This window comes from Camelina sativa, chromosome 11 (assembly GCF_000633955.1).
Source record: "Camelina sativa cultivar DH55 chromosome 11, Cs, whole genome shotgun sequence".
NCBI lineage: Eukaryota > Viridiplantae > Streptophyta > Magnoliopsida > Brassicales > Brassicaceae > Camelina > Camelina sativa.
The window spans coordinates 11,301,939-11,318,954 of record NC_025695.1 but is presented as its reverse complement, the minus strand read 5'-3'; the positions used below and the strand labels follow the sequence as shown (position 1 = coordinate 11,318,954).

At 29.0% G+C, this 17,016-nt stretch overlaps 1 protein-coding gene across 1 annotated transcript; it reads right to left on the bottom strand.

The window, feature by feature from the left end:
* LOC104727859 (uncharacterized protein At4g04775-like) lies at nt 14,632-15,093 on the bottom strand. Its single transcript, XM_010446923.1, has one exon. The coding sequence runs from the start codon at nt 15,091-15,093 to the stop codon at nt 14,632-14,634; it is 462 nt and encodes a 153-aa protein (XP_010445225.1).

Sequence of the window (17,016 nt, the reverse complement as noted above, 5' to 3'; positions counted from 1 at the left end):
TTTCCAGTTTTTATCGTCTTATATACATTATACCATAAAAACTGTGACTAGTTAAGGACGATTGATTTTTTAATTTCTTTGTAACAATTCTTGAGTTTGAGTACATTACCTTCTACGAAATTGTATTGAAGTAATCCTAACAACTTAAGAGCAAATTGACTTTTGAAAAAATGGTTCATGTCATCTTGTGTCTTAATGACGGATATATAGAGATCACATAATTTCGTTTTTTTTTTTGAAAATTTGCGTGTGCATATACGTACGACGTAAACACACCATTTTAAAAGCATTCAATACACATATCTAGTAATTGTTTGTTTGCAATTTTCTTAAACAAAAGGTACGCAAATGCTTTCTTCGCCGCGCGCATATTAAAATGATTTTAAAATGGTTTCCTCTCTATTATTCGCAAAATGACCACCTTAATTAGAAACTTTCTGTTTCATTGATAGAGAAATGTTGGGGTACAAATGTGCTTTACACACAAAAACTCAGCTGAGAATAAGCTAACCGAGAATATAGACTTAACCATAATAAACTGGTTAATTACATTTGGTAGCCTTCGTGTAAAGTTTTTTATTTTTCATAAAATTTCTGGTGATATAAATCTTAGTAATTCGGATACATAGCCAACAACAACATCGGAATCTGGGGTGAAAAATCTTAACAAACATAAGAAAAGAGAAGAGGAGATTAAGGATAAGAGGATCGGAACCAGAGCATGAGCAGGTCTTGAAACGTCGGAATGTGATTCCTAGCCAATCATGTGTTGTGAATCCTCCTATCAAGCTGAGGGAAAAGAGCTTCCATGAAATGCGAATGCCAGTGAAGATGAGTACACTATGGTACACCGCGGAATAATTTTTTATATCTTATTATATAAATATTGATTCTCAAAGTTAGTAATTCACCAGATTGTGACACGTGTTAGTTTTAATGATTAGAGATTAAAGTTAAAAACTCACCAAATAATGATACATGTCAATTTTAAAGATTAAATATCAAAGTTAATAACTCATCAGATCGTGACACGTGTCAATTTTAACGATAAAAAATAACAGTTTTCAAATTTAGTAAAACAAAGCATAAGATAATTGTAATCTTATTATATTAAAAAACAACTAAGATAAATATACTATGTGCCATCCATATCAAAGTTTCACTGTTACAAAGATTCTCAACCACTATATGGTAAAATAAATATACTATGTGCCATCCATATTTGGTCGTATAATTATACTATATAACCTAACACATTAAATTTGATGTCTTTGTTTGCACAAAAATAAATAAATAAATAAATTTAATGTCTCTATGGTTAGCCAATTTCGGACACTGAGTACTGCAACAAGATTTGTGAAGGCACATGTGAAGAAAACAAAGATCATGAATAACCAATTGGCAGCTAGAATTGAAATCTGAACTAATATTTTTATTATATTAAAAATCTTATTATATAAAGTTGTGTTTTCAAATTAGTCATTAACATGATCATGACATGTGTCAAATACATTGATGAGATGTTGACACGTGTCAAAAAATTATTATTTTTTAAAACAACTAATTAAGAAAATAACAACAAATCTAAATAAAATTTACATGTTTATATCTTAAAAAAATTTCTAAATCAAAAAAGAAAATTAACAAACTTAATCTATTTTCCATTGTGTGTTACTTATATTATACATGTTTTCTCAATAAGATTTTGACATATATAAATAAAAAAGTAATTCACTAAGCATGTATATTATTATTAATAAATAAATAGTGAATAACAAATTTAAAAAGAATAACATAAGTTATGTCTAAATAATTATTTGTTTTTGAAACATAATAGGACAGCTAATTAAGAAAATAACATTATATCTACATAACATTACATGTTTATATCGAAACTTTGATCTTTGATTTTTTTTCTGATATAATTTTGTCGATCTATTGCGTGGGTCTTTGATTCGTGCGGGTTTTTCAATGGAAGCTATCAGATGCAATGAAATGAAATTGAAGTATATAAGCCCGTTAATTTAATCGAGGATAGAGACACTGATGGAGGTTCCAAAAGTGATTCTACAGTTAGTAGCATTATAAGTTTGGAAGATAAGTCGGTCGTTGATTTTTTTGGTCAAAATATAGAGTTGTTTTTCTGAATAATGTTGATGATTCTGGTACTGAAACAAGAGCTGCTTGATCGAGTAATTGAGAAGCGGTTTCAAATTTGAGAAGTTGGAATGGTATACCATTTTAAAATTGGTTTCAAACCGGATTTATGTGGTTTTCTATCGGATTAGGTTCATAAACCGTTTAAACAAGGTATATAGAGAAATATATGAGAACTTTTGATTCGAGTAAAAATAAGTTGAGAATTTATGATTCGAGAATATTTGAGACGAAGTCATAGCTTTAAGTTGTTTTGGTACAATTATATTTATGAAGAGTAAATAGGTCGTTGATCATTAACGTGATTATGACATATGTCATGTTTTGGATTGTATATAAAGCTTCTATTTTGTATATATGAATTATCTAAGACTTATATATACCATCCTAATTATAATTTTCAATTTTTTTATTATTATATTAATTTTCTTTCAATTTCTCAATTTTTATTGGGTTAGTCATAAAATCATTGTAATATAGTAGATAATTTTCACCAGTTGTTCATCCGAAATATATTTGGAGTAAAAAAAACTTCATGGTTAAAGATCTTATGTCACAAAACAATTTTAGTAATTATAAGAACTATAATTATGCCAAAAATGAAAGTAAAGCAACATAAAATTTGTTTAAATTGTTTAGAAGACATTTTATAGGTGGTGATAAAGAACATACTTTAACAATAAAATAATTTTAGGTATAAGAACATATTTTTAATGGTAAAATATAGAGTAAAATTATACGTGGTTTTTTTATTAGATGTTGCTTTGATGAATTTGTTGCATGTCAAATATTTTGTGAATAAGTTGTGAAACGTTTTTGAAATTTGACAATAATAATCTTTGTAATGATGAGTTTTGGCAAAAGTTTTAGTGGGATATAATTAGGTTTTAGATTATTGTAATAATTGTTATAATATATTAAAAATATGTAAATATAAATAAATGTATGAAGGTAAATACAAATATTCTCTAACTTAAATTATTACGTTAGGAAATAATTTTTTTTTATATTTTTTCAAAAAATTGTTTAGGGTTTATGATTTATTTTTTTCAACAATTTTTAAACCCACACATCTTGCGGGGCGGGCCCTTCTCTAGTATAATATAATTTAGTTTTTATATTTTTTTGTTTAATATTAAAATTAAAAATTTGATTTAGATTTTTTTTTAAAAAATTTTTGACCTGTAATATATGTGTAATTTAGTAATTTAAACTGTAGTACACCATGGATTTACTTTATTATATATGTTTAATAAATGATTTCAATTATTAGTTTTTTTAATATTTAATCTGTGGTACATATGTAATTTAGTAATTTGAACCTGTGGTATATTGCAAAATAATATTTTGTTTTTATATATATAATGATTTAGTTTCTTATAGTTTTTAAATGTATAATTTAGGTTTTTAGTGGTTTCTAGATTAAACCCGTGGTACACATGTAATTGAATACATAAAAATGATAAAAACAAATATATTTAAATCATCTTATATGGAACTAAAGCCAATACTAAGAATGGGTGTCGATTATGATCAGTTCAACCAAGTTTTGTTTTCACTTTAGTGATATTTTACAGTAAAAATTATTTAAGAATATATGTAGTTATAATTAATAAATAATAATTAATATGATTGTGATATTATGCTAATCAAAATAATTTGTGAAAGAGAGAGAGAGAAAGAGTAATATTCCAAACGAAATATATATTACTTGTGATTTAGATTGGTTGGTATATTTAGTTCCAATCTTTGTTTTAATTCGAAATTTTCACTATCATATGACTATTTTTTCTTATCTAAACTAAAGAAAAACAATTATATATTCTAAATTTATTTTTAAAAATCATTATCGGTATAGATGCAGATTTTTGAGATCTCTATTCTAGTTATGTTGTATTAATCTTAATATATTAATATTGAAAATTCTTGTTGTGTAAATAATTAAATTGAAAAATAATGATACGGTATTAAAGAGAGTGCCTATTTTGTGGTTTATATAAGGACAATTCCTTTTCAAACAATAGACAACCTTAAAACTTAGTGAAAAGGCAAATAAAATATTAAACTTTTTGGTTAATATGTTATGGTTAGTATGTTTGGTTGTTATAATAATCGGTAGATTATAAAACGAACAAAATAAGATGTACTGCTGAAAAAAAAACGAAACAAAAAACTTAATTCTATTGATATAATAAGCAAAACTATATACATCATGATAGTTGTTTGAGCAAAACAAGATATAGAAGGTCGGGACCACAATATTTTATTAATTTATAGAGGTTTTAATTTATCGATAAATTAATAATTATTAATTTATCGATAAATTAATAAAATATTAATTTATGAAGAGATTTTTTTTCATGTTCATAATTTTGAATATTTTTAATTAAAAATAAGATACCTTTGTTATAATTCACACTTCTATAGAATTTATAATTTCGGTTATCGTAATATGATTGATGTCAATCGTTTAGTAGATTATCCAGGTGAAAATGATAAATGTTTAGAAATTCAGAGTATAAAAGAAATTGTTGTTACTATCTTTTATGATAGAAGTTTGAAAAGATATTGCGGTATCGTTAGAACCAATTACACGTAAAAAAACAACTATCGCGTGTAGGACGCTCCATAATTTTTGGATGCAATTTGAAAAAACAACACTAAATTTTGATGCAGTGAGAAAGATTATAGATGGACTCCATCCAGAATGCAAATTCAAGATTATTCAAACACCAACAGAGCCATATTTCAGATATATATATATATATATTTAGTTTATATCATTATTAATTTATGATATTGATGGGACTATATTTTTACATAAAATTTCAAAAAAATATATTATCTCATTATTTTATCGAATTGTGTCATTTTTTACACCAGCCCAACTCGGGACTGGAAAAATTTATTAATTTATCGCGAGTATTAATTTAAAGAGTATTAATTTATAGTGGTTCTACTGTATTTGTTTTATTGATCAAAGTCTCGAGCTCAAATACAAGAATTCGAGGCACAATGAATCAATCTATAAACCCTAGTTGTGTTCTAGACTTGAGTCATGTGTCTTGTGTTTTAGGTCTCTTGCTTTGCTCTCGATGATGTCTCTCGTGGAGTTCGCTCTCCTTTTATATAGAGATCATTTTACTCTAATCCCTTAGGATATGTCTTGGGCTTGCCGAACCTATCTATAATAGGGTCGGTCACGAGACTCTTGGCCCATTAGCGATGTCGGTCATTACACTCTTGGTCCATTAACTGATCTAGTCCCGTGACTTTCGGCCCATTCACGAAGTTAGTCGCGAGATTCTCGGTCTCGTGACAGAGTCAGTCACGAGATTCTTAGTTCATTGAACCAATTAGGAAGCTTTTCCTTTTACAAGATAAATTCATATTTTTGTTGACTTTATCCAACAAAATATGCGTTGACTAAATAAATTATATTTATTTATTTATGATGATAAAATTATGCCCAACAATAGTACACGGATTCATCTCTTAGAGATGAGAGTGACTTACTTACAACGAATATTAAACAACATCAAAAAAACCAGAAAGAAATAAAGAAAACACAAAACTTACTTACAACGAATATTAAACAACATCAAAAGCAAGAGAAAAAAAATAAAGAAAACACAAAACCGTTTCCAGAGATTAGTGTAAGGTTTCTTTGCTGGTTGTAAGTATGTTTGGTGCATTCTCGTTTAACTAGTGAGGAATTATTTATAGTGTTTTGAAAATGAATATATATTAACATTTTTGAAGTAGATTTTGTGTTATACCCTTTTAGTTTTGCTTATTTAAAATTTCCAAAATAGCATTAAATCAGATTTTGTTTCCTAAATATTTTAAATTCAATTCCAATTAAAAATACAGCAAAATCAATATGGAAACAGAAAATATGATATATTTAACTACAACTTATATTGTGTTTTGAAAATATTCTATCTTTGAACCATTTGCAAACAAAGAAAACAACAATTTGATTTCCATTTTGTTTTCCAAGACCTGTGAATTTTGATTCTTAACGTAAGAAGAAATTTGATTCATATTTATTTAAATATTATATTTAATATATATAAACTTAATAATTGTTAAAATATTACGAATATGTAAAATTAAAAAGGTTTAAAATAGTATATAATATAGTTATATAGTAGATGAGTTATAAAGAGGAGATGTTGGAATCAATAAAGTATCATTAAATTTGTGCTAACACGGGTTAAGTCCTCATTTTATTAGTTTTCAACACTATTAATATTAGAATATTTGACATATAAATTCAAGTTGATTTAACTAAGATTGTGTAAAATAATTAAATCATTAGGAAAAATGTGACTTAATCATAGCGTATAAATGACTTATTATGTATTTAGATCCCTTATTTTTTGTTATAATATTTAAAAATCAAAATAGAATCTCAAACACTAAACAAAATAAACTAAATATAACAAACAAATGGTCATGAATTATATTATGGGTTAAAAAGTTAATATAAACATTTAGCCGTACAAATAACCAGAAAATTTAGTTATTCCTCTTTTGACAAAACATTCAATATTTAACAAAGAAATACAATATAAAATATTAATAATAATAAAAAATATATGCAAGCGGTGTACCGCGGGTTAAAATCTAGTTAGGTGTAATATGAAATTAAGAAAATTGGTGGGCAAGCAAAAATATTTAAAACCTGAAGGATCTTTTAAAACGTGAAGGATTTAAGGTATATTTATGGAATATACTATTTATTAATTTTGTATGTTAAAATTTAAATTTACTTTCCATTTAGTTTTATATATTGATTTTCTGTACTATAGGAATCGGAAAATGAATATTGGATTAACATAATTATTATGATAGCATTAAATGATTAAATCGATATTTGACGTATTAGGAATATTATTTGATTTTACATATTTTAGTAATTATTATTTTAAGAAATTTTCTATGGATGAACTTTGTAATTTGGTATAACTAAAAGGGTAGATTGTCAAATGTACTTCAAAAATATATATATAAATATATAAATTAAATAATATATTGTTGTAGTTTTTAAATTATAAATTAGTAGTGTGATATGGAATTTTAATTTTTTTTTATTCCGCTAGTCCCGCAATGGATTTAAAAATTTTAAACCCCCCAAAACTATCTTATAAAACCTGAGTAAATAATATGCATGTATCTGTCTCGCTTGAGTTCACATGACACACATACATTTTACTTAACAATATTGTTCTTTTCCAAATTGATTTTTTTAGACCCATACTCACGTCCACCTGCAAGCTTTGGTTATACTAAAAGGCTTAAAAGTGAATAATAATTAACAATGCTATGCAAAATTTGAAATTGGATATCTAAGTAAAGATATTTATTTCGGTTCTAGATTTTGAGATAATTATAGAAATCTAATTTAATATTTGAATATTATCTTTTATATTATATTTTAAAAGGTTCTTAAGAAAAATATGATAATTAATTCAGCTTAATACATATGGAAAAAACAAAAAAAAAATGTTGATTGTTTGTTAACCAATATGAAAACCTTAATATATATTTATTATATATTTTTCCTTTAAATTTTAGCATATTCCAGTTCTTTAAATTGAGATTTTTAATTATTTTTATTTTTGTAATAATTCTTTAATTACTGTTTGGTTTTAAATTTTGATTGAAAATATATATATGTTGCAAAAAAATCGTATTATGAATTTAAAATAAAATTAACTAACCTATATTTTAGGGAATACATTTAATTTGTTATCTTAATAATCAAGCATTTAAACTTCAAATCAGAATCAAATATAGTTTGTTACCTTAGTTTTAAAATTCACTTTAATAAAGAAATCAGAATCCAATATAGGATCCTAATTATTTGGACTTGCCATAACTACTCAAAGTTAAAAACTAAAAAAAAATGAATTATAAATTCATATCTCATAACTCATAAGTTAACCAATTCCAAAACTATATTTTACTGTGATTGGTCAGAAATATATTTTTATAACAATACGTCTTTTGTTTTGGAACTCAGAGGAGTACACTTAGAAAAAAAAGGCAAATCGGAAATTAACATATACTAAACATGCGGATCTGTCTGTTAGCCAATATGTCTGAGTTAGGTTCATGTGTTGCTATTCGGATCTGGAATGGATATACGCTGATTCAAACAGATTCCAAATCTGCAAAACAATTTAAAGCAAATTTTTTTTAATATAAACATTTAAGGATATCAAAACCATATTAGTATCTCTAACTATTATTGGCTGGGAGCATTAATCGCAAATCATTCATACCAAATAATGCATTTGAAAAAAACTAACCATATAGAAATTTGATTTACACCGAAAAACTGTTAATATAAAACACTTAAGTAAACCAAAACTAAATCAGTATCCCTAACTATTAGCTAGGAGCATTAATCGGAAATCAAATAATTAGTATTATTGTTGAATGTTGTTTAAATTATTGAATACATTAAACAATTAGGCATATTAAGAAATTTCAAAGAATATTCTGAAACCGACTAAGCTATCCTATAAATATAGTCATCGTGTGAATTGAAATTAGGATTTGTATCACTCAGAATTTATCAAAAACTATCGAACCCCAATATCTCCAAAACAAAAACGTATTCTCAATAGAGATTTCTTTTTAAAATAAAAAATGAAGCATGTTTTTGTGGTTTGTTGTTGCTCAAGTTTTTTTTTCTGTGGTTTGGTTTTCTTTAGAACCCAAGATATATCACAAGGCAAACACTCAAACTAATGGTGTTGTGTCAGATTCTCTTTTGGGGATATTTTCCAGTTTGAATTTGGACCCGCGGCTGAATAAATATCAGTCTTGTGACTCATATTGTGAAACATAACTCTTTGATTGGATTTGTTTTGGTTGGATTTGTTTTAGTACCCATGGCTAACACTTTGGTTGGATGTTAAAGTCTTTTAGACTAAGAAGCAGAACACTTTAGTTGGATTGGTTTTGGTATTGGAAAAAAACATAGAAACAAGTATGTTTTGGTACCTTTAATCTTGGCTATTTTTTTTCTTTGAATTTACTTTTAACAAATTTAAGTCTCATAACCTTTTACTTTCATCTGATGATTAAACAAACACAGAGCAACCTCAGATCTACAAATTAAATTAAATTGTATACATGAGTTTAATGAATGATATAATAGCATGTGCAAATAATGATACATGAGTTTGTGATCACATAAATATAATTAAAAAAATAGCAACCACAGATCTACAAAACCTTAAAATCGAAACCCAAAACTGAGACTGGAATACTTTTTGAGTGAAAGTTCACTGAGCTCTTCCTGCAAAATAGAAAAATAATTGATGGATTAATGCCAAATTATGTAAACTAAAACCTTAAATATGTGCAAGTAAAAAAACCCAAATACAATGTCACCTTATATTTCAAATTTGACCACAACTATTCGATTTACAAAGATGAAGATGACGATAATTAAGAAGAGGGAACGAGATTGAGAGTGGGAGAAAGAGACAGAGAACAAAGAACAACACAAAGATTGAGAAGGAACAATAATGGAGATTGATAATGGATCGAGACTAAGATTGATAGATTGAGACTGAAGATTTAGAGCGAGGGAACGAAATTACAACGATGGAAATGTGAAAGTTAAGAGGAGGGAACAAGAAAGGGATCGAGCGGGTGGGTGAAAGAAAGAAGAGAGGGAAGATAGCCAAAAGTAATTTATTTTCTATTATTTTTTAGTTTCTACTAAATTTTTAAAATATATATCGCTAAATTTTAGTTGTATAAAATAAAATATAGTTTTAAAAATATTATAAAATAACTTTCTATTTTACAATGGGTAGTTATTATCATTGTTATTATATATTACTAATCCAAATTAAATTGAGTAAAATAAAATATATTTAATGTATTAGCCAAACCAAATATATTACTTTATTTCATAAAATACATTATTTTGTTAACAAAAGTATATATTATTTTATTTTAAATCAAATTGTTATATGATTGTGTGATAATTTCACAAACCTGAGTTTAAGGGAATGAGATGAGAATATGAATATTATGAACATGGACGAGATGGAAGTACAAGGGATGGGATGAAAGGAGACAGAACGGAATGGAAACATAAATTTGCAAAAAAACATATATAGAACATGTTACAACTAAAATAAATTAGCGATTGAAATCTTATAAGTAACATATATTTTATTCCAATTTATCGAATGTAAAGCGATAAAAATTATAAAAATAAAATACATTAAATGATATTTTTAATAGTTTAAAAAACTAAAAGAAATGTAATATTATATAAATAAATCAAATATAAAGTAATAAGGAGAAAGAAGTCATTAGTTTTATTATAGTGTTTTTGTCCGAATTAGGAGTTCAGGAATTTTTGTTCTCGTTTTGTCCCATCTTTAAGGAATACAAAATGTTTCCCATGTCAGGAATATCCCGTATTGGAAATGCACTGTTTCATGCGAAATGCATTTGAAAACGCGTAGAAGACAGAATGGGACATGACAAAAGGAAACATGAATTATTTTCACCCTTAAAATATTTGTATTTGTCTTTAACGGTGTTTAATCGTTTTAATGGTTTTATATCCATTATGATAGGACAAGACGAATTTTTTTTGTCCTGAATAAACTTACCATATTTCTCTTACTATATTTTAGTGTAGTTGTCTTTACTGATAACAAAAATTAATCCGATAATTCTTTTTGTCTAAGTCGAATTAAAACAAATTAATATAATTCCTAAGAAAAATATGTTCACAAACTGATTATCAAATTTAGTTTTTTTTAAATTAACTTCGCACGTATGTGCGGGTCGATCCCTAGTTTGTTCTTAAAAACGGCGTAATAATAATATATCCCAACAAAATGTTTTTCAATTTTCATTACATCACCAATTTTTTTTAATTGCGAAGGGAAAGTTTTCTAAAATAATAATGTTCATCTGCCATTGATGTTCCAGGTCAAGTTTATTTTTTTTATTCAAATCATTACCAAATTTGTTTTAGTATGATATAGGAAACGATATTTAATGTGCCATTTAATTTAATGTGCCACCCATTAAGATTACATTCTTTTAGAATTCTAATTTCACATAAATTCATTTCCTTTCAATTTCACTCGTTTACTCCGCCGACGGCTAATTATATGTCTTTAACTGCCATCTATAAACTTCAGCTGAATTGATGACAACCAGCAATTTATTAAAAGAGTTGGCTATGCTCCGGATATCTGGAAGAGAGTCCTTTGTAGGTCTTGATTTTACTGACTAAACATATCACCATCTCACCAGCTGCATACCTATATCATCATTCTGCTCGGCAAAGGATCCCCACATAATACAAGGTAACGGGTAGCCTCTCATTCCTTTATGAAGCATAAGATGTCTTTAAAACTAAATGATAAAATAATAACTTACATGAGTTTTGAATAGTGGTATTTAACTTACAATTCATCTCATAGTTAGAAGTCAATCTTGACTTATTATTGACGTCGATTGTTTCTATCTCACTAACATTGAGAACTTGCCCCACAATGTCTACACGGTAGAATTTTGAATAAGTTAATAAACGATTATTAAAAAAAGCAAATAAGATGTATAAGAGGATTCTTTACCGATTAACATGTTTGCATTAAGTAAGAACCCCAGTCAAAACATCTTTGAAAGTAGTAAGAGTTAGGTAGGGGTCATCAGAGGATCGATCTTTGTTAAAATGGTTTGAGTCAAGAAACCCATTTTGTTATAACATGAGCAACTGGTCTCAATTGATGCCAGTCAAAATTTTTGAACGCTTCTCCATTCTCCTGGATTCAAATGCCTTTGAAAACGAATAATATAGTCCTTCTTGATAGAAGTATATATTTTAGTTACGATATCAAATCATATGTTTGTTGTTGGATAAATTAGATTGTAACTTACTTGTTCATCAGTGAGGATCATGTCAAAAGTCTCACCAAACCTGGTTGTGTTGTGTATGTTTTCCAGGTGTGCAGGAATCGGAACTTGCACTTGCCAAGACGTCTTGTACGGCTTGACATCATTGAGAAAAGTAATTGCTTGCACCATTGATCTTGAAGGAATGAAGATGGCGTTTGGTTGAGTAATGAGGTATAGTATTAGTCTATTTATAATAATATTAGCTAAACCTAGAGTATCAAATGGCTTGTTTGGTGCAAATCTTGGATGAAAATTATTTATCGAATATTTTGAAGATTTAATCATAAGAATACAATTATGATTGCTAATAGTTGAAGCTTTTTTGGTAATAATTGTGAAAGCTGCTTTTATTTAGGGATGATTATTGAGTAAATATGGTTATTAGTTATGATTTTGCAATTTATATTTATGCTGTTTTAAAAACTATTATGTGATATCAGTGACAATTTAAGGAGTAGTTTTTTGGTATGTATGTCAGCTATTGGTAGCTAACTTTATGGCATTTAATTCGCAAATTACGTGATATTAAGAAAATTACAATCTCTAATTTTTAGGTGATTTGATTGTTATGTTTTGTAGGAGCCCAATATGGATCAAAAACAGAGTCCAATAAATAATTAGAGGCCCAACAAACAATTGAAGCATAAAACAGAGTCCAATAAACTGAGATCTGATACAACTGGGTCGGGTTTAGTAAAAACGCGCGGACCCTTAATTGGATATGCGGTTATATTTTATTATTTTTATTAGACCAAATTACCCCGACGAATTTCAATTAAGGCTCTCCTTAATGTTTAATTTAGTGGCAATTTTAGTAAATAGGCTAGACATTTTGGACATTTTTTTATTTGTACTTATCTTTTTAATTATAAGAAGATTTTCTAAATAATAACAATTTAATTCTTATACCATAATTATTCAAGAACTAGGCTAGGTGATTACGCTCATGAAGGTTACTTCTGAGCTATTGCATAGAATGGAACATAAGGGGATTACATGTATAACATTGCAGCTTTGAGAAAATATGATCCACCTGCTTGTGATGATTTGCTGAAAACAGATCCCAAGACATGGTGTAGAGCCTTCTTCAGTTATCACTCAAGCTGTGAGGATGTTTGCAACAACCTTTCTGAGAGTTTCAACAGGACAATTAAAGATGCTAGGAAATTGCCGGTGATAAACATGCTCGAGGAAGTCAGAAGAATAGCAATGAAGCGTAATAGTAAGCTAGCTGCAAAGACACAAAAATGCAAACTTCGGTTCCCACCAAAGGTAATGCTAATACTAGAAGCAAATCGTAGATCTGCCAAGTTTTGTTCAGTTCTCAAAAGTGGTGAGCACAAATACGAGGTCTTGGAGGGAAGTGGCAGTTTCTGTGTCAATCTCCTACATAGAGAATGTGCTTGCAACCAGTGGAATCTCACAGGCATACCCTGTCCGCATGCCATTTATGTCATTAATGAACATAACTGCGATCCAGAAGAGTAAGTTAAACTCATTATTTCGAATCATTACCTCATTGTCTTATACATTATGAACTGATGGTATGTTTTATTTTGTAGCTATATTGATAGACGTCTACAAACAACGGTCTGGCAAGCTACTTACAAGGATAACATCGATCCTGTCAATGGGGAAAGATTGTGGAGGAGAACAGGCAAAGGGCAAATTGAAGTGCCTGACAAGAGGAAGAAGCGAGGGCGTCCAAAAAAGTTTGATAGGATAAAAGAACCAGATGAATCATCAAGTAATCCAACAAAGCTCACTCGTGAAGGTAAATCTGTGACCTGCAGCAATTGTAAACAAATAGGTCACAACAAAGGAACCTGCAAAAACCAAACTGTGCAATTAGCTCCTACACGCAAGAGAGGAAGACCGAGGAAAAGTCTGGTAAGCAATTTGACCTTGTATTTTAAATAAATCATATCAAATATTAATTGCAAGGTTAACACATCAGATTTGTGATAGGATAATGATGATCCATGGAGCATCGAAAATGCACCAAAGAGGTGGCATAGAGCACAGACCCAATCAACACCACCTATTGCTCAAAGCCAATCAACGCAACAACCCCAAATTCCACAACATTCAAGTGCTCCAGCTACCACTAGTGGTCCAAGTAACACAACTGGAAAAGGAAGTGCTCGTGGACGGCCTCCTGGTCGTAAAAATGGAACAGGCAATGGTCATGGCAAGGGACGTGGTAAAGGGTCCGATGAACCTCCTAGACCGCCTGTGTTTTTTATGTCTCCATGGAATGATAAAGTGTTTGATGTTTGGCAACCTGACAAGAAGTAGAAAAATATTTGTATGTTTTTTGGTTCTATCTAGGATCAATGTAGGATGTTAACTTTGTTTTGGCCCCTTTCTTATGGTCAGATCCTTTTTTTGTGTTTTGGGATGTTGGATCTTTATAACAAAATGACTCTTTCAGATCAATGAAATTAGGATAATTTCATGGAGTAAATTACATTATGGAGTTCATTTCATACACTTAAAAACAAAAGAAACAGTAAGCTAAATCTTTGCCATTACAAGGATCATGGCAATTACAACAATGAAACCTCCCCAAGACAATAAGATAAACTGCCTAAGCATTTTTTCCCTCTCATTAGCAGCCATCACTTCACTTTCAAGCTTCTTGTTCTCTTCAATTTCAACCTTCTTCTTCTCTTCCTCGGGTTTGTTCACTAAATCATGGGAGAGAGCAGTGGAACCACTCACATTCATTGCCTTCAGAGATTCTTTCAATACCTTCATCTCATCTTTAGCCTCCAGTAAACTCACCTTCTGCCAACCGTATGGCTTTTCTTCATCTGCCCACTTTGCAAAACCATGAACAACACACTTGAAGAATCTTCTACCCGGATTCTCATTTGTCAAAGACTTTACAAGCGTCGTAGCTCTACCACAATTGCAGCAAAGAGGACCCCAAATCCGACTCGAATTTGGATCTGACCCGGAACTTTGACTCAACATTCTCACGATTAACCCAGGAAGAGAAGAGGAAGAACAAATTGAATTAGGGTTATCTATTAAGGGGGTTCACGATTTAGGGAAAAACAAAAGTGAAGGGCAACAATGTCTTTGAGTGGGTTTAATTAACTACGTGTTGTTAATTTTTAACCATGGTTAGTGGTTCTGTCACGACCCTAAACGGCTGTTAACCACGGGGTCTTAAGCAACCAACACAAATATAAACCAATGTTTTATTGAACAATAAAAAATATATCAGGTATTAAACTTCCAACTAAAAAAGACCAGATATTAAACTTTCAAAGAAAAAACAGATGAAATATTTTTAAGCTTTTTTTCCGGCTAGGTGAGCACGATAACTTGTGTATTCCAGTATGTTTCTACATTTATATTTTTCCGCAAAATATGAAGAAACAAAAAAAGAGTTTCCCAATTTTCTATTTGCTTATCAATATCACAAATGCACAGAGATGTAATTGCTCCCGTGGATATCAAACAGATCGATCCACCGTTAATGGCCCATGGAAGATAGAACATTAGGAGTTGATTAATTATATGTTAAACGAGTTCTGGACTATTGATTAATTGGACCATAAGCAACAAATTTTTTTAAAAAAATTGAACCCAAAACAATAGCTAAGTATAATAATTTCAAAACGTTTTTAAGAAAATAATTATAGAAAAAACCAAAAACTAAACAAGTTCATTTGTTCGACCAAAAAAAAGTTACCATTCATTTTGCAAAAGCTACATCATACACCAAAATTTAATAACCAAATGCCAAAAACCAAAAATTAGAAACCAATTAAAAACTGCAAAACATTCATGGCCTATATTTTTAGCCATCTTCTCATCATATACGACCTTAATCCTCAGAGGTAAAATCATAGGAAAAAAAAAGAAGAAGTATGAGCTAGAAACAAAAATTAAGAAATAACACGTGGCAGCATGCATCCGCTAAAAGCATCAATTGAAAAATAACAAAAAAAAAAAGAGAAATTTAAAATCTCGTTAAACATCGCACCTTTGATTCGGTGTCACATTATTCATGGCAGCTTCGAAATCTCCGGTAGTTAGCTTCAAACCCTCCGTCGTGGGCACTCCACCGTTTTTCAAAAGTTGGGCCGACAGAGTGTTGCCTTGAGCAAGACGAACGAGTAGTTCAAGTTCGGAACGATTATAGCTACTGGTTTGAGAAGCTGTGAAACAAAAACTGAAAATAAGAATTAGGAGGACACAAGAGAGAAGATTGTGTGGCCTTGAGAAGAAACGATATGAAAATATGAGACACAAACCTATCACACGAAGGTCAAGGTCTGAATCAAGTGCACCTTCAGACCTCATTTTCTCGGTGGCAGTTTCAAGGATACGCATACGCTCGTCATTCCTGAGAGGTGTAACTTGAGCCTTTGATGATGTTGCACTATCCATGCTGACAGTTGTGTTTGGTGGTTTGTGTCTAAGACAAAAAAGCAAGAGGATTGATGAACTTAAATATGATAGAATGATGATCTCAATGTGTGTGTTTTGTTAGGAGATGATCTATTTTGGAAGAAATCTTAGAAGTATCATAGTTTCTCTAAATTTATACTTTAGCGTTTAAATTTATTTATACAAAGTTATAACTTGTCTAACTATTTCTTTACATATTTAATATTTAATAATAAAAAATATACTTAATTAGCAATAGAAAAATATTCTAGCGAATGTTAATAAGTATATAATCGAGTTAAATAAAAAGCTAAGATTCGTTATAATATTTTCTTATTGCTAAATAAGTATATTTTGTCATTATTAAATATATTAAAAAAAAATTGTTATGCAAAGTTATAACTTGTCAGTAAAAAAATGTATAATGACGATAAGTTGTTAGATATATTAATGGAAACATAAATGATTGGGTATTACTTTCACCCTTTGAAAACG

Excerpts from the sequence above, each read along its gene's own strand:
- LOC104727859 (XM_010446923.1), bottom strand. The coding sequence starts at position 15,093 with ATGTTGAGTCAAAGTTCCGGGTCAGATCCAAATTCGAGTCGGATTTGG.